The sequence below is a fragment of the Magnolia sinica genome, chromosome 2 (assembly GCF_029962835.1).
Source record: "Magnolia sinica isolate HGM2019 chromosome 2, MsV1, whole genome shotgun sequence".
Lineage (NCBI taxonomy): Eukaryota > Viridiplantae > Streptophyta > Magnoliopsida > Magnoliales > Magnoliaceae > Magnolia > Magnolia sinica.
Window position 1 is genome coordinate 5,953,358 of NC_080574.1, and position 23,197 is coordinate 5,976,554.

Consider the following 23,197-nt stretch of genomic DNA (forward strand, 5'->3'; position numbering starts at 1 on the left):
GATGTACCCAGTGAGAATGATGGTGATGGCTCAGTAATCTTCCAGAATGAAGGGTCACCAAACAGTGGGCCACCGCATGTACAGAATCATGAGCCTCTGAAAACCATATATTTGTTGTTCCATATAACTACATGATCCTGTGCAATACACAAGGCTTTGGAATAAACTCAAGTAAAAGGAAAATCATTCTCCATAACTCATCAGCATGCCGCCCCTCAAACATGCATGCATGATAAATTAAGTGGGGAAAGATGCCATAAATACCTATCCTGAAGTGAACTCATCGGATTGTTGATGCCCACCAAAGCAACATGCAGCATGTTACCATGGCTAACTGGTTCTAAAGATCCATTTGGGACCATCTCATGATCAGAACCGAAACTTGGGCAATGAGTAGTTTCTTTCAATGCAGCATTAATTGCATCTGTTAGAAACTGAAGAGATTTTATGATAACCATAACTCCCCATCTCTTCTCACAATGCTTCTCTACCACTGACTCATCACACATTTTGTCTTCACCACCATCTCTTTTCTCAATATGCTCTTCAGAGAACTCCCATGAAGCAATAAGACCAGATCGATGCCATTGCATACGTACACTTCCCTTCACAAGGTAGGGCTGAAAACAATGGAGAAATGGAATTGGTCCTGGCGAGGGTTGCTATATAACAGATAATATGAAAGTAACCGTACCTGGTACAACCGACGGATATACGTCTCCATAACCCGCCTTTGAAGAGTGTGGTCACTGTGATCAAACAAGCCTACAAGGGCATCTTCAACAGCCAGAGGAGCACCCACAAGATCCTCCATCCTCTCATCAATCGCGCTTTTCCTCCTTGGAGTGGATATATTTTCACCTTCCTCGGTAAACATCTCTAGCTCGGAGAGGCTTCGAGCAATGCTTGTACGGAGTTCACTCAATTTGGTTTGCTCAAGCAGTTGGCTGGCTTTTAGAGTCAGCTGAAAAAAACAGGTCAATTTTGCATCAGGGTTTAGCACTTGCAAGAAGGATAGAAAATTGAACTTTCATTATGGTTTTAGATGGTCATTTTAACTGACACTCCAAATGCTTTTTTTAGAGCAACATGGTATGATAGATTATAGAAATTGAGTTAGTCCTTAACCTCTGAGTAAATCATATGATTAAGAGAGGAGAAACGAATCAGTTGATCCCTGTACGCAGCAGGATTAGGGTAAACCAATGCTTCCATAAGTCGTAATATCAGCTTGTTTTTTCTCCGAACACCCTGCAAGGTGACATACTTATGATCACTTCAGTGCTCCATAACCTCAGGCAAATTTGCCTTAATGATTGATACTATTGCAAAACAGTTGCATGGAAATAACAGCAAATGATACCAGAAGAGCTAGCTGGAACATGGTACTAGAATACAATCATCATTAAATACCTGATGAGAAAGCACCATGTCCACAACCTTCAGGAGATCCTTCTTATATTGAAGTCGAAGACCTTCAATGACATCAGCCTATCAAAATTAAATACTAGTAAGGACCTTTTGCCACCAACATAAAAATAAAAGTTGAAAATCAAATAGCTTGCTCATTCAAAAAGACGTGATTCTACATTGATTCTTACTATTTACATGCAGCGCATGATGGAAATAAAACCGAACCATATAAAACTTATGCCATGATTGGATGATATGCTACAAAGATAACAAGGGCCTTTTCAACAGATGTTGCAATCAATTTACGACAAAAGAGAAAAGCATGCCCAATTCCTTTTCTATTAGGATGTATTTGGATGTTTGAATTGCAATCATGTGTAAAATAAATTGAAATAACCAAATTGTGATATCCTTCCCCAGCATTCACATTGGGCATTCAGCTCCAAATTGCAATTATGTCAGTTTCAAGTCAGACTTGAAAAAAATGTAACTGCAATTTGAAAGCTAATTCCTCATTATGAAAGTCAGGTATCATCATCATTAGTTTTTTGCAATTCCTCTAAATTAAACTGAATGTTCAAAACCTAATTCATTTATGAATCCAAATGTAGCCTCAGATCTAGCATCAAATGCTCAAAGCATTAGTGCCACAAAAACAGTCCTATTGCGAATTAAAGTTAGAAAGGCATAGTTGTATTACTTAAAAGTTGGAAGGGTTTCCTTCTGTATAGCTTAGACCCTGATAGGAGATGCCAGGGTAGCAGACAGAAAGTTCTAGTAACACAGTTAAGGATAGCTGCAACACAGAGTGGTGGACCGAAATCTGAAAGATCTTTATGATGGAAGTGAAGATGCAATTCCAAAACACAAGAAAATAAGCCTCTTGCACATGTAATGACACAATCAAGGGTATTCAATAAAATTGCAGTACTAATGATTGATTTGTTTTTCATAAAAGGGGCTCAAGCTGATAGGAAAAGGAAACTGTAGGTTGGAGTTTCACATTTTTTGAATAAGATATAATAGAAGGCATTCAACCTTGTCTTAAATACATTTTTTTTCTTGAATCATGGCCAACATAATAAACTCTTCTGATTTTCATGCACTTGAAGTAAAATCCTGATGCAGCTAATGCTCAGAAGCATTCAGCAAAGAAAAATATTCAGCCTTCAGCAAATATGAGAAACTATATAATTAATAAACACAGGCAACCACCACTATAATTGCATCTAATGGAACTGAAATGACCTGAATATTATCACTAAATAGTTCTTCAACACAAAGATACTCCTCAAAAAGGGATTGAACCATAACACGAGCATGGCTTTCTCTTCCACCCTCATATGACTTCACGAGACTCATCAACAGTTCCACGAGCCTTTCTTGTGTAGCTATTTCCTTATCAGAACAGGAGGCGAGATGTCCCTGCCTCAAAAAGAAGATATGCAGTGACAATCCAAATTTATCTTCCCCAACGAAAAAAAAAAAAGATAATAGAAGGGAAAGAATGCTTGACAAGGTATTTGACGCTTGACTAAGCCACATATTACAGTCATAGTATCAAATGAAAACATGCAATCCAAAGAGTCACTGACCTCAAGAACCCTCCTCAATAATTTCGCTGGAAAATCAACATTTTTCTGGGCACTTGAAATCGTTTCATACTCCTTAAATTTTGCATCCAGCTGATGTTTGCATGAATCAAAACACAACCTCAGTTCAAAATTCAAATAGGGGAATCCACAAAACAGCAAGGAGGGACACCTCCAACGATATTTATACACCAAAAGACATCCACGAACCTCGTTTCTTAGATCTTTGGGGAGGCGGGTTGCCAAAACAGCCATGCACTCTTGCCACTGAAGGAAAGGAAGCTCGGGATCATCCAGGCAGTTTAACAGCTCTTGTACTACCTGAAAGAATTTCGGTGCTCTGTGATCGTCCCCAAAATCAAATTTTGAAAAAAAAAAAAAAAAAAAAAGGAAAGAAAGAAAGATAAGGAAAAAAGCACAGCAAGCTAATGGTGCACATATGGAATCAGTTCAAATATAAATAGGGCCAGCAAATAAGCCATTAAGGTTGGCCATGAACCATACTGAAAGCAAATAAAGCCTCATTATGCAAACTGAAACATCTTTCCAAAAGCCATGATTCATAAAGATTCCTGAGGTCCAAGTTTATTGGGTATTTATGTGTTGAAATAGCTAAAAAAATAAAAAATAAAAAAATGGAACCCTAGAGATGACGGTTGAAAATCAGTTCATATACAAAGAGAGGTAAAAGAATTTACAGGCATAAAAATCAATTACAATCAAATAAGACTAATAATAATAATCTCTGTTTTGGATGCACATATAAACTCAGTAGTAACAAGAAACTATAATCAAGTTGACATGTTAAACTTAATGGATGCCTCATATGGCATGAGATTTTGACAATTCGTATTCTTCGCCATTTAAAGCTCGCAAATTACCCCAAGGTTAAGCATCAGATTGCTGGCCAAAGAGACCAGGTTTTAAAATCAGACCTTTCAGATTTTTTTTTCCTGCACTTCTTTTCTGATAGCCGTGAAGCACCTAGACAGGACTGTTTTTTCTGATTGGTGATGGATGGAGAATTGTTTGAACTACACCTGAAAGTGATGCACCAGCCGTCCCAAGCCCAGGTACAAGTGTTAGAGTTGATGCCAGGCAGGCAACCAGTCATAGAATTTTTGCTAAGCATTCATAAGAATACATGTTTCTAATATGATTGGAAAAAAGAGGATTCATAAAGTGATGTGATGACGATTACGACGATGATGATGGCAACAGCGATGATGACGATAACAAAGGCAGTAATGCTGATGATGGAGAGGTCAACCAGGTCTTAACTTGCATGCACGCACGCACGCACACATATAGGTGTGATTTCAACATTCTGCATCCTGTCTGCCTTGGGAAGCACGAGAACTCAAACATATACTAAACTAGTCAAGAAGAATCTGAACCAATTCACATTTATGCATCTGAGCATTCAAAATATCTGTTCAACTTGTTTTAGGCCTGGTATTGTTCAGTATGAAAAGGAATAGTGTTTTTTGGGTCCTTGATGTCACTTACTTTGTCAATATTATGCTCATAGCCTGCAAGAATCATTCGTGAAGCATTTAGGCTTGCAGCACATCTCTGGTGAACTTTTCCAGAAATTGCAGTGGGGGGGCCCAATGCTGGAAAGCTCCCATGAAATGGCTCAGCTTTCCTCACAGCTGATGGATCGTCAAGATCGAGCTTTGCTATGAGATCACCTGCCTGCAATAGGAAACAACTTCAACCTAATTCCAGATATGGGTGCATCAAATACGTCCAAAGCAAATCTTCCCCAAAAAAAAAAAAAAAATTTAAAATTTAAAAATTAAAAATGCAATTCCTGGTAAAAGGATGACTCCACCTTAGACCAGAATATGTACCTGCATTGCCTGCCCTTCCGAAATCATGAAATGGATAATTCCAGAAGCAGGTAAAAGAAGCGGCATGCACATCTTCATAACTTCAACCTCTGCATATGGTACATCAGTGTCCACATGACTGCCATCTGGAACTAAGAAACGAAGCAGCTTGCATGGTGTCTCTGCCACTAACTTAGATGGATCGTGATCGTTCTGGGAGTAACAAAGATAAGGATCTCATCACTTAGGGTCACACAACTTAAGTACAAAATATATGCCCAAGAAACCAAAAAAAAAAAAACACATAAAGATGAATAGTACGGAAGAAAACTACAAACTGTATATGCAAGCTAAACTAGCTAGTTTGATCTTTGATGAAGAAGCAGCAAATAGAATTTCTCAAAAACAATAAAAGTAAATAAAATAAAATAAAAAGAAATCCCAATCAAGGGAGGAGAACTCTCTAAACCAACTTGTGCCTCATCCAATCCAATTCAACCCATCTTTAACCAGGACTGTGTCAAAAAGTCATAAGACCCATTCTATATAGGACTTGACTCACAGCCACAAAAATTTATATAAAACTCGGCGATACTGATGACACTACTAGTATCAGATATTCCAAGTATTGGGGATGTACCGCTAAGTATCGCCAATATTTTTTATTATGTAAATTCCAGGTGTCACTTGTATTGCCAATGTCGATATCGCCAATTTATTGCCAATATTTTCGACAGTGTAAATTTCATGTGTCGCTTGTATCAACAATGTATCGGCAATATTTCGATAATATCGCCAAAAATCTATTTATTTAAAAAATCCATTTCAAAATTTTTTATAGGCACATGGTTGTACGTAGTGCTAAATTTCTTGATGATAATATCGTAATATTATTGTTATTGCAACATAGGCGATATCGAGATCACAATCTTTTGTTTCCTTTTCAGTTGTCGATGATTTTTTAGCGAAATATTGTGTGTTGCCGATATTCTGAAATATGGATGGATGTTTGGCTGGAAGGTTGGAGTGTTGGGTGGATGGTCGGATGTATAGATGGGATGGATGGATGGATTGATGTGATGGATGGGATGGTTGGACTGATTTCTTATAACAACACATGCTTTTAGGCCCCCATTAAATGAAAACTTATTTTGTATGCATTCTTTTTGCAAATTTGTTATTCCTATATATGTAAATATGTGTATTTTAGCATCTCCTAAAGTTTCACTGAAAAATTCCACCTTTTGTCCACATGTTTCCCTGCATTTCTGATTATCAGTGATATTATCGACAATATCAATATTGTTTCCTTATCCCCAGCCAACAAAACTTATAGTGATATCGATACTTTGAATAGTGCCGACCTCTTAATGAACATTCAAATGATCTTATATATGCATGATGCAAGTAAATGTTAGATGAACATTTCAAAACTATTTCTGAATAAATCACAAAATAAACAAGTAAAAGAACGTGATTCACCTGTAACAAGCAAGTCCGCCCATCTATTAGAAGGCGAGTACCAGCTGCCTCCTCTTCTGCATATATCACGTGGCTGTTTCCATCTAACTGTAACAAACACATCTATCTATCAGATATGAGTTAAAAGGCAATTCACATAAGCAATTCCCCTTTTTAATGAATTCATAAATGAAATACCAAGAAACTGTAGCCTCCAAAAAAAGAACATAAAAATAATTTGTATAGCACAATCCACCGCAATTGCTTGCCCAGTGCAGTGCTACAAAGTGCACAAGCTTTAAAAGAAAGGCCTAGAATAACTCTAGTGCATTACACTAAGGATTTCCAATGCCCTTGCAAATCTTTCCTTTCCCTTACGAAAAAAAAAAAGACTCGCTTCCCAATGAACAATTACAATTACGATCATGGAGTGTTGTAACGGCCGTTACAAGCATGGTATGCCAAATCGGTTACGTATCGGCCGTATCGGCCGATACGTAACGGTAACGGTACGAGCCGTTACGCGATTCGGGGCCGAAACGGCCGATTCGGATTTTTGTACCCGTATCGGCCGATACGGGCGTAACGGCCGATACGGGCGTAACGGTCAGCGCCGTAACGGTCGAAAAACGGCCATTTTTTTTTGCATTTTAAGCTCCGTTTTTTATGTTTTTTCGAAACTTCTTGCTTCCAAACTGTTTCTCACTCCTTCTACTACTAATTTCGACCAACCTTGGCTGGATATTTGAGGAAAAAACACATTATATTGCGGATTTTGTTGAATCAAAGCTTGGTGGGCCATTTTTCATAAATTTGTCAAAAATAGGTATTTATACTTTTTTTAATATGTTTTGCTGTTTTAATCATCTCATATGATGTGTTAATCATAGTAGAACATGTTAATATGCATTTTACAGATTTGGGGTGCCATTTAATATTTTTTTCTATTTACGCATGAATTTTGCCCCTTTTTTTTAAAATTCAAAAAATCAATTTTTAATGATTGTTTTGCTGTTTTAATCATTCCATATGATGTGTTAATCATAGTAGAACATGTTAATGTGCATTTTACAGATTTGGGGTGCCATTTTATATTTTTTTCTATTTACGCATGAATTTTGCCCCTTTTTTTTAAAATTCAAAAAATCAATTTTTAATGATTGTTTTGCTGTTTTAATCATGCCATATGATGTGTTAATCATAGTAGAACATGTTAATATGCATTTTACAGATTTGGGGTGCCATTTTATATTTTTTAAATATTTTTTCTATTTACGCATGAATTTTGCCCCTTTTTTTTAAAATTCGAAAAATCATTTTTTAATGATTCTTTTGCTGTTTTAATCATGCCATATGATGTGTTAATCATAGTAGAACATGTTAATGTGTATTTTACAGATTTGGGGTACCATTTTATATTTTTAAATATTTTTTCTATTTACGCATGCATTTTGCCCCTTTTTTTTAAAAATTCAAAAAATCAATTTTTAATGATTGTTTTGCTGTTTTAATCATTCCATATGATGTGTTAATCATAGTAGAACATGTTAATGTGCATTTTACAGATTTGGGGTGCCATTTTATATTTTTTAAATATTTTTTTCTATTTACGCATGAATTTTGCCCCTTTTTTTTAAAATTCAAAAATCATTTTTTAATGATTCTTTTGCTGTTTTAATGATTCCATATGATGTGTTAATCATAGTAGAACATGTTAATGTGCATTTTACAGATTTGGGGTGTCATTTTATATTTTTTATATTTTTTTCTATTTAAGCATGAATTTTGGCCTTTTTTTAAATTCGAAAAATCAATTTTTAATGGTTGTTTTGCTGTTTCAATCTTGCCATGTGATGTGTTAATCATAGTAGAACATATTAATGTGCATTTTACAGATTTGGAGTGCCATTTTATAATTTTTTTAATATTTTTTCTATTTACGAATTAATTATGGCCCTTTTTTCTAAAATTCGAAAAAATAATTTTTTAACGATTGTTTTACTGTTTTAATCATGCCATGTGATGTGTTAATCATAGTAGAACATGTTAATGTGTATTTTACAGATTTGGGGTGTCATTTTATAATTTTTTTCTATTTTCGAATTAGTGACTTTATGTTTTTATTTGCTTATATTGGACAGGTTTTGCCTTGGAGCTTCTTAGGGTTTAGTTAGAATATAAAATCATCTTTATTAACATAGGTCATACACTCATACTCAAATCTAATTATCTAGTGTCTACCTAAGCCTAAAGAAATGTCTGGGTCTGGCCAACAACAAGTAAGTGATGATATTGGATGGCAACATTGTGAGAGGGTTGGTGGTACTAGGCACCAAATGAAGTGCAAGTATTGTGATAGACTAGTGACTGGTGGAATTACCCGTCTCAAACAACATTTGGCACATCGAAAGGGTCAAGTTGCGCCATGTAGTAGAGTACCGAAAGAGATAATGCTTATAATGCAAGCTAGTCTGGATGAGTCGAAGGGTAAACGTGCTGCTGTACAAAAGAAGAAAGATGATATTTTGGGTGCAGCTCGACAGGAAGTATTTGGTCCTGAATATATGGGCATTCGTGATGAAGATATTATTGATTCTGACGAAGATTCAGATCGAGAACTTACTATAGCTGGGAGAGAGAGCTTGCGTCTAGCTCGTGAAGAGGAAGAACGTCGCCGCATGTTTGGCACGCATGGGTCGGTGCGTGATACGGGGAGTGGGAGTGGGAGTGCAACTGGAAGTGCAATTGCTTCTGGGGGGGGGTAGGTTTGGTTTGTTACGACATATGTTTGGGAGCCCACGACAGACATCTTCACATGATGCCCTTATACGTTTGGATGAAGAAGTAAATGAGCAGGAGACCCTCTATTGATCCAATCCTATTTAGAAAGAATCAACTAAACAAAAAAGATAAAACAAATGTGGAGTAGAACTTACGTTGAGAAATTACGTAGAGCAGTGACAAAGTTATTTATACATGCCAACATACCTCATAACGCACCAATTCTCCATATTGGCAAGTGGTAATTGATGCGGCAGAAGCAAGTGAAGGAATAAAAGCTCCCACGGCTAAGGAGATTAGGAGGAAATGGACAGATGCAGTATGCGGATGTGAAAGCATACGTGGCTACCTTTAAACCTGTATGGCAAGCCGGAGGATGCACAATCATGTGTGATGGTTGGACTGGCCCAACCAGACGCAGCATGATCAACTTCATGGTATCGCCACTTAGGAACTATATACCACAAGTCAATTGATGCCTCAGAGGCAACAAAAATTCTACTTATATTAATGGACTAATGGATAAAGTTGTGGACGAGATTGGAGAGGAGAATATAGTGCAGATTGTGACAGATAATGAAGCAACATATAAGCTTGCAGGACATATGTTGATGGATAAGAGAAAACATCTTTTTTGGTCACCATGTGCTGCCCATTGTATTGATCTTATATTGGAAGATATTGGGAAGAAGAAGAATGTTAAGGAAATGGTCGAAAGGGCAAGGGAAGTGACAACGTTTATTTACAACCATAATCAAGTAGTTGCAATAATGAGAAAGTTCACGAAAGGACGAGAGTTGTTGAGGCCTGCGGCGACTAGATTCGCAACAAACTTTATAGCATTAGAGAGTTTATTCCAGCATAGGGAAGAGTTGAGTGAGATGTTCGCTTCCCGAGAATGGCTCAACACAAAACATGGGAAGAAGACATCAGGAATACCGGTCGAAGTTGCGAACACCATACGGGACAACAAATATTGGAAGAAGGTCAAGGCGATCCTAAAGGTGATGGAGCCACTAATGAGGGTACTCCGTCTTGTTGAATCCGATGAAGCACCTACCATGGGCTTCCTATATGATGCCATGGATAAGGCAAAGCTTGCAATTCAACGTGATTGTAGAAGTTGGCAGACTTATTGGAAGATGATCGACAAGAGATGGACAAACCAACTCCATCACGATCTTCATGCAGAAGTTACTACCTAAATCCTAGGTATAGATATGCCCAATCATTTGTTGCGGATGATGAAGTTCGTGTCGGGCTAAAAAATGTGATAAAGAGATTAGAGCCTGACTTAGATCTGCAAATAAAGGCATTAAATGAATTAGATATATTTGGAAATCACCTTGGTAGCTTTGGAGATGCTCTTGCACAGCATGCAGTATCTAGATTGCAACCGGCCGAATGGTGGATTAATTTCGGAGAGTACGAAGGCTCTCCAAAAAATTGCAGTAAAAGTTTTGAGCCAGACAACATCTTCCTCTAGCTGCGAAAGGAAATGGAGTTGTTTTGAGCTCATTCATTCAAAGAATAGGAATAGATTGCAGACTAGAACATTAGATAGACTTGTCTTCATGCACTACAATATAAAACTAAGAATGCGACGACATCATAGGAGCATTACAGCTGTTGATGACGGAGACTACTGTCCAATAAACTTGGATAATATTTATGATGAGGATGACCCACTTCTACCTTGGTTGGAAACAAGGGAAAAAAAAATTGAAGAGGATAGTGAAGAATTGGAAATTGATGACCCAGAAATACGCAGAGCACAACAAGAGAGTCGTACAGATGTGTTGGACCTAGTAAGAGGGGCAGCGTTTATGCCACATACAGATACGGCTCAAGATCAACAAAAGAGTACGAGCAGTGGTAGCGTGACCGTGTCGGATGAAGACGATGACCCCCCTGCCCCTGGTGCTGGCACTTCTGGTGTTGCTCAGTGCCCTATACAGCCGTCTACAGATCACAATGTCGATGAACAGCGACGAGGTGGTATACGAGGTCAGACTTATGAGTGTACCGAGTCACGATACAGCCAGCAGGAGGTGGGTACATCTAGTGGTGCACCGGGTCCGAGAGGTTCGAAACATCAGCAGGCTCATGGTCTTGGTTATTATGATGGATATTCTTATGGTAAATTGAATTATGATGGTTATACTGAGCCTGTTCCATCACATTCATGTTGGAGTAGCCCTCCTGATCAATATCCATATGATTATAGATATCCAGATCCAAATCCAAGTTACTCATCACAGCAGACGCACTCTCAATCTCAAGATTCTCAACCTGAGTACGGGCACTAGTGCTATTCGACGGGCACTGGTGGATATCCTTATTCCGGGTCGGAGTCGTTGCCTAGTCGGGATCAATCATCCTCTAGTTTCGTTGATCTAGTATTTCCTTCCGGCATTTGGATATTATGGATATGTAGCACTTACACCTATTGGACAGCCCTCGGCCTGATGGTGACGATGACGATGATGTGGAGGTCGAGTAACCACAAAAAACGATTTTCATTTTGGTGGTGACTTATGATTGTGAGTATATATTTGTGTTAAGGTAAGTATTTGCAGCAGACAGCTCACAACAGTATTATTGCATCGCGAGTACACACTTGACACTGCCGAACTTGTATTTAAAATAGCTCCCCCGACAACCAATCAAGTAATCCTTAATCAAGTTGCAGGGAGTATATCAGACACTACTAATTTTTTATTTTTTATTTTTTAATATGACAGGTCATAGACAGGAATTACACTATCACAGTCACGTGCACGGTGCACCACACTGCACAGGACCACAGGTATGTTCGAGAAATTCCTCAAAAATAATTGCAAACACCTAATGTAAGATATTTTCATTTTACATTCATTCTAATATATCTATCATTGATAGTAGATAGTTAGAAAATTAAATATATGAATTTTGTAGTCAAATTCAGGTTATCTGGTTCATAAATTCATCAGACAGTCCGATACAACTTCTCACCAAAGAGTGGACCGTTACACCATCATAAACATGTTCCAATTTATAAATGAATGCATATTTGGAATGCTTAGAATATTCTGGATTTAATCCATATTTTTTCATATTTTTTTGGCAAAAAAAAAAATTTTGCGGTGTTACGGGTCGTTACGCCCCCGTATCCATATCGGTTTTGGAGGTCACCGTTACGCCAACCGATACCGATACGGGACACCTTGGTTACAAGGTCATAAAGGCCATTACATAAAGGTAACGGTGGCAACCGTTACCATTTAGGGGCCATAATGACCAGTAACTGCCGTTACCGTAACGGTTGTAACAGCCCCTTAACAGTCTGTTGGGGAATATATAAAGTTTTTTTTCAATAAAAAAAGAAACTATAACTACCGTTACGGCCCATATTGTAAAGGTAATGGTGGTGGCCATTACGGCCACTGTTACCGTTACGGAATACCTTGATTATGATAGATTTTACAAAAGATATATTTTAACTTTTAATCTAATGGAATAGATCATATGACAACCATGATTATCTTGAAATCGTACGAAGAATTGATAATTACTAAAATACTACCAATTCAGCAAAAAAGTAGATTTAAACTTTTCTATATCCAAAATGTTTATAAGGCTTAATCTTTGATTCCCAGTAAATGTATTGGGCAATTGGAAAATATTAAATCCGATAAGAGTCAACAATTTTAGGATCATCAAAAGTTATAGAACATGGGCTTGTAATAATAATAATATATATATATATATATATATAGAGAGAGAGAGAGAGAGAGAGAGAGAGAGGAATGCCCACCTGCGCACCGGTTCTCACAAGAACTCATGCGAACCTTTTCAGAACTCATCACACGTGATGTGGGTCCAAAATCTGAATGGTCCATGTAATGCAACACCCCATGAAACCCTCGGGGCCCGACTTTCACTCTGATCCAAAACTTTGGTGGGCCATGAAAAAAGGAAACAGATTCTTCCCTTGATTTGTCCTTGGACATTTTTTAAAAAAATAAAAAAATAAAAAAAAAATCCCCCTTTTAGAGGCCAAGGGACATAAACTCATGTTATTTGGCCCAGGAAGCAAGTGGGGCCACCAGAAAGCAATTAATGAGTTTTCATCTAGCGTGCCACACTCACAATGGAATAATGAATAAGAAAGGGGGATCTTTTTTTCATAAATTGAAAAAATTCCGACAATCTTGTTTTGTTCAAGTTTTGAATTCTGGGTATGAAAAGTGATGGTGATGCAGGACAATTAACCACTTGCTCTAAAAGCTCGAACTGATAGATCATGGCAAATTAATCCATTTATCTTATAGCCCAGGTCCCACATCGCATGGGTTAGGACCTCAGCCGAACCCCCTCGTGGGCCCCACATCACATGGGTACCGCCTAACACGGCTGCCTGCCCCGAGCGTGCCCCTGCATCCCACATGCAACCCCACTCAAGCCTGATGTGAAAATGCCCATGCATTAGGTGGTTTTTCTACTTGGGCAAACTTCGTGGACAAATTGAGAATAACATAGGGATCATAAGAAATTTCACATCCCAACATGAAACACAGAAACAAACAATTTTCCAAACCATATTTCATTGGCTTCCCAATGAGCATGGTCAGGAAACAGGAAATCCGACCCCTAAAGATGTTTTTAACATATCTAAGAGAATCCCATCCGCTCATTTAAAGAGCTGGGCCAAGAAATTCCAACAATCCAACTAATAAGTTCAAGAAAATATGAAGTTTAAGAGCGAATAAAATCAGAGAAGATAATCGCATCCATTATTTTGTGTGTAAAGGCCAGTCTTACTCTTACAGCTCATGTAACACAAACCAATTCGTATTAACAAACTGAGAATAACATATAGAATGCTAAGAATCTCGAATCCCAACATCAACCAAGAAACACCCCCATTTGCCCAACCACATTTCCATTGGCTTCCCCAGTGAACATGGGTCAGCAAACAGGAAATCCAACTATTAAAAATGTTTGAAAATATCTAAGATGATCTCACCCACTTGTTTAAAGTGCTGAGGCAAGATTTTCCAAGTTCTAACCCACTAGTCAATAAGTAAAACATGGCATCTTGGAAAGAATAAAATTAGAAAAGATATTTCATCAATTGTCTTGTGCATAAAGGGTATTAGGGGTGCAACTCGGGAGGGTTGGGTGAGGTTGAGGGTTAACCTAGGCCCAATCCACAACCCAGCCTGATTCCAACCCGAGGTGCCCAACCCAAAGTCTTCTATACTCTAACCGACCTGATCCAACCCGACAAGACCCAACCCAACCCAAATACATATGATTATTTCCAACCCAACCAGAATTCAAATCGGGTTGGGTTTTTCCAATCCAAACCCAACCTGAGGACCTTGACAACCCTATCCAAACTCAGGTTGGGTCAATCAGGTTCAAGTTGACTTGAACCCAAATTGCAGCCCTGAAGGGCAGTCTTGGAGCTGATCTAAATTGTTAACCAATTCGTAATAACATAATCCTGAAGGGCAGTCCTCGAGCTGATCTAACTTGTTAACCAATTCGTAATAACATAATGCATGCATTATACTACGAGAAGTGATGAAAATTGAAATGGCAAAGAAAGGAAAAATATACTTGCCTGCATCAAGAGACCCCCATCACGCAAGGTATGAATTTCTGCTTCGATCTCTGACTGGTTCATTCTTAATTTATAGCTGCCTGGTCCTCCCCTGACCATTTCAATCTAAGGGATAATATTTCACAAACTTAGTTATCCACTTGTTCCACACACAGTAAAACTTCAACTTGAGAATGATAAAATTTGTTGGAGTCAAAAGAAATGCAAATAGTTACCGTGTATTTGCTTCCCTCAATGTTCAAGGAAACTTGAGAATTGACAAGTGATATGTTCTGCAGTTATGGAAGCTCATTCATTAAATAATAAGGATGAAAATAGAAGAAAAGACCAAAAATCGTGACTCAAACCAAGATGATTCTATAATGCAATACCTTCGGCGGGATTTGCCCCTTTCCAAGATAACCAACATATTCGGAAACCATAGCTGCACTGCTGGTTGAGGCTTTCTTTAGGCACAAAAGACAGAGAGAAGGAACTGTATTGATTAGACTCACACTCGAATGTTTCCATAAATGATAATAACTATAATTATCTTGCTGCAAATTGACTAGTAAAATTAACAGTCCTTACATAAAGTGCTCCTCCGACGACTGAAATGTACCAAGGAGGCCTCTCAGCTCTAACTCGCATGGCAATTCTGCTGTCCAGCCAGCCCGTGTGAATGTTGTTGTCTCTATATTCTGAAGCCTGAATCAAAGATGGATCTCTTAACATCAATGCATATGGTCAGTGAACAGCATGATGCTCATAAGTCAACTTCAGGTGATTTATGTTCAATACATTGATCTCTTCACAGAGAACAATAGAATTTCATATTGCTATGGTAAAAGAAATCACAGGGTAAAAGAATGGGAACCTTACATGCAAGAGATCTATGGTGTAGTCAACATTTGTACGAATCTCTCCCCGGATTTGGATTTCTTTTAGCCCGAGAACCATGTTAGCTATTGCTAAGGCTCGAGATTCACCAAAAGCAAAAACATGTCCTGCAAATATAAAATACAGATTTTGCAACAGGGACAATTATAAAATAACATGAATCCAACTATTGAACAATAGAATTTAAAATATCATCTTTCAAAATAATAAAAATAAAAAATTAACCAGATTGCAATCCAGATATTTACAGACTTGTTCAGAAACTATTAACAACTACTAACCAAATTGAGAATCGGAGAATTCATGAATGCCTCCTCCAGACTGTGAAACACATAAAAGTTATTGTGTAAGGCGCTTATTAAGCTCAAGGAATTTCTGCTTTACAAACAAGCATGTATATGACCACTTGTAAACACGAACTAATAGCCAGTATTGTGAGACCGATCATTTGTGAGGGATGGAAATAATTATTGTCGCAGAAAAAAGGATGTTTCCAAACATAAGAACCACCCATTTGAGTTTGAAAGATACATGATAAAGTCAACAGACTTTGTTGAGCATAGGTTGAGGACAAGACAGTTATAATATACAATACTTGATGTGGTTACTACCAAGCTTGAAAATCAACAATAGCTGGCAGAATAAAAACATGGTCAAAGCTATTAAGGAGGATTCATCTCCAACCAGCCCAATCGATCACCTGCTGTTTCATTTCATCATGTGTCTATAGATGAGAATAAGCTATCAGGCACCCTCTCTAAAGAAGGGCTACTCAATCATTTCTCTATCTGGTCTTCCTGTCCACTAGCTTTATGGATACTATACTTTTTCTTTAGAAAATTTGTTGCTAATTGAACAAAGAAAAATAAAAGATTAAATGAAAAAATTAGAGATCAATGTTTCCTTCATACAACAGGCAAATATCAAAGACCTGAGCAACAACAGCTCATTATACAATGGGAAAGGATCCATGTGTGTTAAAAAAGAAATGAAATGCATAAGATAAAGAAAGGGAGGAATGATTCTTAAGAACCAACCCCCATGAGGGATGATCCCAGGCTTCAAGACATCCCCATGATGGACGATCACGGGCTCCGAATCCCACTGACCACAGAACGCCTTGGAGGTTCCAAGGAAACAAGAAAGATTATTGAGAACCAATCTATTCTCAAATACATAGGAAACCACTTGGCCATTTTGATTTTCTGTACAACATCTTTACAATAAAATTTGGAGCTATTTCAACCGGAAAGTTGCCCAGAAGATATACCTTAACGGAGAAATACGCCCATGCGTTGGGCTTGCTTTTGAAATTTAGTTCCTGCAACAAATCAACCAATTCCAGTTGAGCTCATCACACGCACATATCAAAAGACATTTGGGGAAATTTTTGCAATTCCAGAAAGTCTAACCTGTACTTTCCCACTAGTAGGCTTAAAACCATCATCAGGATCTTCACTTGTTACACGTACAGCCACGCAATGACCCTTTGGCCTTATTGACTCTGCCTTATCAAAATCAAATGGGGTGGCAGCCACCGATGTCTTTCTCCAAGCATCATACCCTCCACCATGGTTTATTCCATAAAAGCGCCTGATTTCTGATAAGGAGAGGCACGGCAACATGGAACTTAGTAGCAAAGCACTGAGAGCATGAATCACACAACAGCTTTAAATGAATAAATTCGTACCAGGAATTTGCCAGAGGGGAATGCCCATCCCAACCGCAACTTGAGCTGCTGGCAAATTTATTTCAGCTATCCATTCAGTGACAGGATGCTCCACCTAAAGCAGATTAGGTTCCGAGTAAGATGCTGAAAACATTGAAGGGTGTAGTTTCCACCAACTACAGGCATAAATTTCCACAAACCTGTAACCGTGGGTTGAGCTCTAAGAAATAATAGTCCCCAGTGTCCATGCTGTACAGGTACTCAACAGTAGCAGCCCCTACATAACTTACAGACTTTGCTAGACGCCTTGCTGCCTGCTCCAGTTGTTTAACAGTCTCGAGGGGGGCTACTGTAATTGGACCCTCCTCAATGATCTATAGGACATAAATAACTGTATCAACATCCTTTGTTGGCAGTTCCCTTTGGAAATGATGCTAAAGATCCATGTTCTTGATGGCGTTTAAAAATGAAAACTAGGATTACTTTAGAAAACTATATTTGTCAAAATGATTCAGGGAAAAAAAATGAGCACAGAAAATAAAAACGGAAAGACATGGGATTTTTGTAATGTCCCACTGTTGAGAAGAAAAAAAAGTCAGCATAAATACCATATTTTACAACAATATAATACGATGCATCCACACCCTCAAGATTGTTACACTGCCATTTCAGTGCATTTGGAGATAACAAGTTTAAGTGCAAATAATAATAATAATAATAATAACAACTCCAAAAGAGAAGGTTACTTTTTGATGTCGCCTCTGAACACTGCAATCACGGCTGTGCAAAGCTGCAACATTGCCATACTGATCGCAAAGTAACTGAACTTCTAAATGCCGGCTCTAAAAAATGAAACAAAGTTAAAGTCAGAACATGGTTAAACTCTGGCAATTTGAAAGAAAAACGAAATTATAACATAAAAGACTATTCTCCACTATAGCCAATGGCAAAAGACATTCACTTCAGTTTTAATAGCAACACACACATCTGTAGCAAGGGGAATGCTCAACATCCAAGTCCTCGACTAACCACATTCTAGTCATTCAATGCATAACAACGCCCTTTGGGTAGGCTCAAGAAATCAATGTGAACGTCTCTCAAGAGGAAAAGGAGAAGACACTCAGAAAGTGAATTGTGAAAGGACCAACCAAAGACAAAGGATCATCTGATGTCAAGGAATGGTGGTCTGGCTCCAACATACTTTATATGGTAGACTACAGTTTTAAGTGGATTTGATGGTAAAGAAATATCTCACCTGAGAAGCTACCTTCATTATAAATATTGGCGAGCCAGGAACTTCACCTTGAACTTGCTTGAACAAAGCTTTCACTTCGTCATCATTATGAACCTAATTGAGAGGATAAAGAAATATTCAATAGAAATTGGAAAATAAAACCAAATGAGTTCAACCAACATTCTTATATGCGCAGCATTACCAATGTGTCATTCTGTTACAGTATCAACTACTTCACTATAAGTAACCGAAGTGTGTTACAATATTAAATGCACCATGAAAAGATCGGTCCTAATTGCAAACTAATGATGAAACAAAACCATATTTGTAAAAATATAACTTCCCTTTTTTCAAAAGTTAAAAGTGACTTCCCTAAATAGCTTTCTAAATCCTCTTCTGGCATAAACTCTTCATAGGATCAAACTAGCTAAAAACTTGTTTGATGTCAATAGTTTTGAAATTGAGGCAACTAGAAATCTTGATGTACCTTGTGTTTTGAGGAAGTCAGGATGCAAACCACCTTAACCAAAAGGTCACAGGTCAAGCACCAATCACAAGAGTGATTTGCTTTTAGATAATCTTATTTGGAGATTTACTTTAGAATAAGCAGGAAAGAAGGGAGATATGTTCTCACTCCTCAGTCCTCAGTGATAGGAAAACCACATTGTGATCAAGTATGAGACGTACCTTTCTTATCCCTTTACCACCGCCACCCCAAGATGCCTTGATCATAGCAGGGTAACCCACCACCTGACAACTTGCCACTGCCTCCTCTGTCGTATAAACACAAGCTTCCCGATAAATATCCTCTGGGATAGTTTCCAAGCAACTTTCAGGAGGCATTTTCACCTAGGAGAAATTTTCAAATATTGGATCAACCAATTCGAATGTCTAATACCCAGGCTAAACAATAATAAAAATTAAAAATTAAAAATAAAAATAATTACATGTGAGCCACTCCATGGTAGTGTTGGTACTCCTGCTGCTTGAGCAATTAGAGAAGAACCAATTTTATCACCTAATGCTGCCATCGATGATGCTGGAGGCCCAAGAAATATGATTCCTTTTGCAGTCAACGCATCAGGCAGCTCGGGGTTTTCCGATGCATGGCCCCAACCAGGCCAAACAGCATCAACATGTGTAATCTCTGCCATCTGTAGATGACTCAAATTTTAAAATTGAACGTATGATGAAGAATAATAGGTTTACCAACTTTTCAACCTTCAATTTAGGTATTTAAACTCTCAAACCAACAGTCCGATATAAGTAAGCATAGGTAAGGAACAAGAAATGGAATTGAACGCAGAACCGACCTCCACAATGAGTTGCACATTAGCATAGTTATTATTGTTGGTTCCCCCTGGAACTTCCACAAACTGATCAGCAATCCTAATGTGCTCTGCATTGATTCTCATGTCTTCTGGAGTTGCCATAGCCACCAACAAAATGGCTTTCTCTGTTCCAAAGGTTTCGTAAGCCCATGTTCTGATACTACGCATGAATTTCACAGCTGCCATCCCATTGTTTGCAATTAAGATACTGTGAATGGGCTTCTTCCCGCCAAGGGCCTTGCAGAAATCATCAACTTCTGACAATGCCGAATACCAGATTTGAACTTTTCCATTTATGACCCCATTGCCACGCCACACTTCTGCCATAGCTGTTCTCCTTTGGGCTTCAGACATTCTGCATTGACATAACTAAATAATCAATAAATCCAAAGATTGGAAGTTAATACTGAATTGGGTTTCTCTCATTCTTTCTTTCTTTTATTACTTTCCTTCTTTTTACCCATCATCATATGTTAGAAAAATTGCAACTTGGGCAAGCACCATATAAACATGAGCAAGAAGAATATTGAATGTAGCACTAAAAAACTTCTAGTTACTTATGTTGGTTTTCATGTTCGCTTCAAGAATGATCCTAGCTCAATTGATTATTATCATGAAAAAAAACTTCTCAACATGAACAGCATGACAACATGTTCATGAGAAGGTCTCCATGGATTCCTGGCAGACCAAAAAATCCACATATTCCAAAAGGAAGAATTCTACAACCAGATCCTAAAGCTAAAGCACATGGATCATTTACTAACGCAGATGCTGTTTGCACAAGCATCAAATGAGAACAATTTTTACAGTTTCTACAGCAATTTATAGCCTTTAATTATTAAATAAATAAACAGAAGAAACCCAAAGTCAATAGCAGTGATAAAATTCCAACCCACTCAATCTAAGAAAATTCAATCAATTCAACAGCATATCTCTCAAACATTGCTAATACAATTAGAGATTCTAAACGTTCATACGAAAAACAAGTGGGGTTGTTAGTTCCACCCCATGGGTAATTCGAATTTTGGTCTTGACACTTGTTCTTGTATGCGTGCTTTTACCAATATCTCGAACAGCCAAATCATCCAAATGGGGAGGGGCTAACAATTTTCAGAGTGGAAAAAACAATTTCCGAGACAAATAATAAACGAAAAGAAAAAAACTCGCTCTGCAAGACGAAATATATGATGCTTGGCCCGAATTAGAATTACTGGTGCTTCCACCAGGCCGGCACTCCATACATGCAGGTCCCTCTTTTCAGTGGTCCACCCCAGCCACCTCCTAGGCCCCATTGTAGATGCCCGGCCATTTGCCAGTATTGTTTGATGAATTAGATTCTGGATCAAATGGCCCATCCAGGGAGCGGCCCACCAGACGAATGGTCTGTATCACTGAAAGATGGTGCCCTCCCTGCATAAAAACCTCAGCTCAAATGAAAAAAGCTGGATTACCGAGACCATGGGTTACAGAAAATTCAACCACCCATACCACTTCAATCAGTTCAAGACCAGAAAAACTCCACATTCCATTACAGTAACACAAAACAAGACTACCTCAACTAAAAATTCAGAAAGAAAAAAAAAAAAATCAAAGAAGATAAACAGGCAACAGCTGTAAAAGGAGAAATTAGTGTACTGAACTGACGGAAGAAAACCCCAAATGAAAAGAAGATAAACCTTATTTCCTTCTTCTTCTTCTCAACGATGGGAATGAAAGAGGTCGAAAAAGCTCATGTATGGAAGGGAGAATGAGAAGAGAATGAAGGAGAAGAGAAGGGGCATTAACGGGCTTTAATTGCAATTCCGCGTGATACCTGCCCACATCTTTCCCTCCCTTGTTCTCGTAGTAGTTCCCAACTACCTCATTACTCTCTCTCTCTCTCTCTCTCTCTCTCTCTCTCTCTCTACAATAACGGTTTGTTCTGTTTTATTTGATTTTTCTCTTTCTTTCTCGGAATGGCGTGTGCGTGTCTTTCGATTGTGAGGTTGGGTGGGGCAGTCGACCAACCTCTCTCTCTCTCTCTCTCTCTCTCGTGGAAGGGATGGATGGGATTGGGGTGAGAGGGATGGATGAGACAGCCCAAATTCCAGCCGTGTCCGGGCTTTGATGATTTCCATCTGCTTCTTTCTTCCCCCGCGAGGGAGAAATGGACAGAGGGGACTTTGTCGATTTTAAGTTCGTTTCTTTGCCTCTCTCGCGACTGAGCATCCACCGTTTGTCGCCCCTCACTAGGGCCCACTTTCTGATTGGTCCGATTATCGGAACTGTGTATGATTTGGAATCTATGGCGTACGGGTCTTTTATGAAAATTACAATGGGGGAATGGTTGTGACCTTCGCTATCTGTAGTCAAATTTCGGACAGTATAAGAGTAAATTTCCAATGGCTTGAATTAAACTCTAGAAAGCGAAGATTAGGATTATGATTGATGCGTGGTTATGGGGAACTAACTTATCTGTGGTAGTAGCGAAAATGTGGACGGTTCAAATCATTTGAGCATGTGGGCCCCAGAGGGTGATGACAGACGCCCCGGGTCCTGAGTGGCCATGCACGTTAAACGAACTCGTCGATTTGGGTTTTTTTTAAGGTCAATAGCGTCAAGGTACGATGTGGTACTCGCTTTAGCTTCGCCTTTCTAAACTTAAATTTTATTTTTTAAGCCGTAAAGGTACTTTTTCATATTTTTAAGGACAAAAATATCCCCACATCATACCTGAGATCTTGTCTCATAAGGACAAAAAAGTATTTTTCAAAATTAAGGATTGGCCCACCCTTGGCCAATTTAACCCATTCATTTTGATCAGATGGTTATGAACCCACAAAAGAATTTATTTTTTTCAATTTTCTTTTGAAGTTCTTTTTAGCTCTCAACTACATCATTGTTATGCATTAATTTTTAATTGTTTCCTCTGGTATGGCTCATATGTGAAATTTGGGTCAGTAACATGAAATTAAAACTCATTTTATGTAGACTGATTATATTTATTTTAGGGCAAACCAGTGGACCCCACATAAGATGTGGGATGAGTTTATATGAATGGTGAAAATTTGTGAAAGGAGAAGAGAGTGTGGTGATTTCCTTTATAGCTTTTTAATGAACATTGGGAGTTTGTAAAAGGTAAAAGGGTATAGACAAATGTTGTAATTAATAAATTTTTGTATTTGATAAATTTTGTAACGAAAGAATGTTGTAATTGATTAATTTCATAATGAAATAGTGTCATAATGGATAAATGTAATGAATATTATAATGAATTAATGTTATAATGAATGACTATTATAATAGATAATTTTTAATAAAGGAAGAATGTTGTAATAAATGTATGTTGTTTGATGAATCACTGATATTTATTGAGGATTATCAATATTCAGTATAAATTATTGATATTCAT

At 38.0% G+C, this 23,197-nt stretch overlaps 1 protein-coding gene across 4 annotated transcripts in view; it reads right to left on the reverse strand.

Moving 5' to 3' along the window:
* Window positions 1-21,939, reverse strand: part of LOC131232846 (acetyl-CoA carboxylase 1-like) — a 28,279-nt gene extending 6,340 nt beyond the window's left edge. Inside the window, exons 1-26 of one of the 4 annotated variants that reach the window (XM_058229350.1) lie at window positions 21,483-21,939; window positions 19,789-20,161; window positions 19,423-19,629; window positions 19,163-19,324; window positions 18,497-18,589; window positions 17,988-18,083; window positions 17,442-17,615; window positions 17,263-17,356; window positions 16,985-17,172; window positions 16,843-16,893; window positions 15,854-15,893; window positions 15,555-15,679; window positions 15,264-15,380; window positions 15,065-15,139; window positions 14,909-14,965; window positions 14,694-14,798; window positions 6,323-6,409; window positions 4,862-5,053; window positions 4,511-4,703; window positions 3,216-3,322; window positions 3,009-3,098; window positions 2,662-2,838; window positions 1,414-1,491; window positions 1,129-1,251; window positions 695-964; window positions 265-620 (exon numbers count right to left, since the gene is read on the reverse strand). In XM_058229350.1, coding sequence (XP_058085333.1) covers window positions 265-620; window positions 695-964; window positions 1,129-1,251; window positions 1,414-1,491; window positions 2,662-2,838; window positions 3,009-3,098; window positions 3,216-3,322; window positions 4,511-4,703; window positions 4,862-5,053; window positions 6,323-6,409; window positions 14,694-14,798; window positions 14,909-14,965; window positions 15,065-15,139; window positions 15,264-15,380; window positions 15,555-15,679; window positions 15,854-15,893; window positions 16,843-16,893; window positions 16,985-17,172; window positions 17,263-17,356; window positions 17,442-17,615; window positions 17,988-18,083; window positions 18,497-18,589; window positions 19,163-19,324; window positions 19,423-19,629; window positions 19,789-20,160 — 3,629 coding nt within the window. In that variant the 5' untranslated portion in view covers window position 20,161; window positions 21,483-21,939. Of the gene's footprint in view, window positions 1-264; window positions 621-694; window positions 965-1,128; window positions 1,252-1,413; window positions 1,492-2,661; window positions 2,839-3,008; window positions 3,099-3,215; window positions 3,327-4,510; window positions 4,704-4,861; window positions 5,054-6,322; window positions 6,410-14,689; window positions 14,799-14,908; window positions 14,966-15,064; window positions 15,140-15,263; window positions 15,381-15,554; window positions 15,680-15,853; window positions 15,894-16,842; window positions 16,894-16,984; window positions 17,173-17,262; window positions 17,357-17,441; window positions 17,616-17,987; window positions 18,084-18,496; window positions 18,590-19,162; window positions 19,325-19,422; window positions 19,630-19,788; window positions 20,162-21,482 lie in introns of all 4 variants that reach the window. The other 3 variants (XM_058229364.1, XM_058229341.1, XM_058229356.1) reach the window with 3 other exon arrangements.
* Between the last annotated feature and the right edge of the window lie 1,258 nt (window positions 21,940-23,197).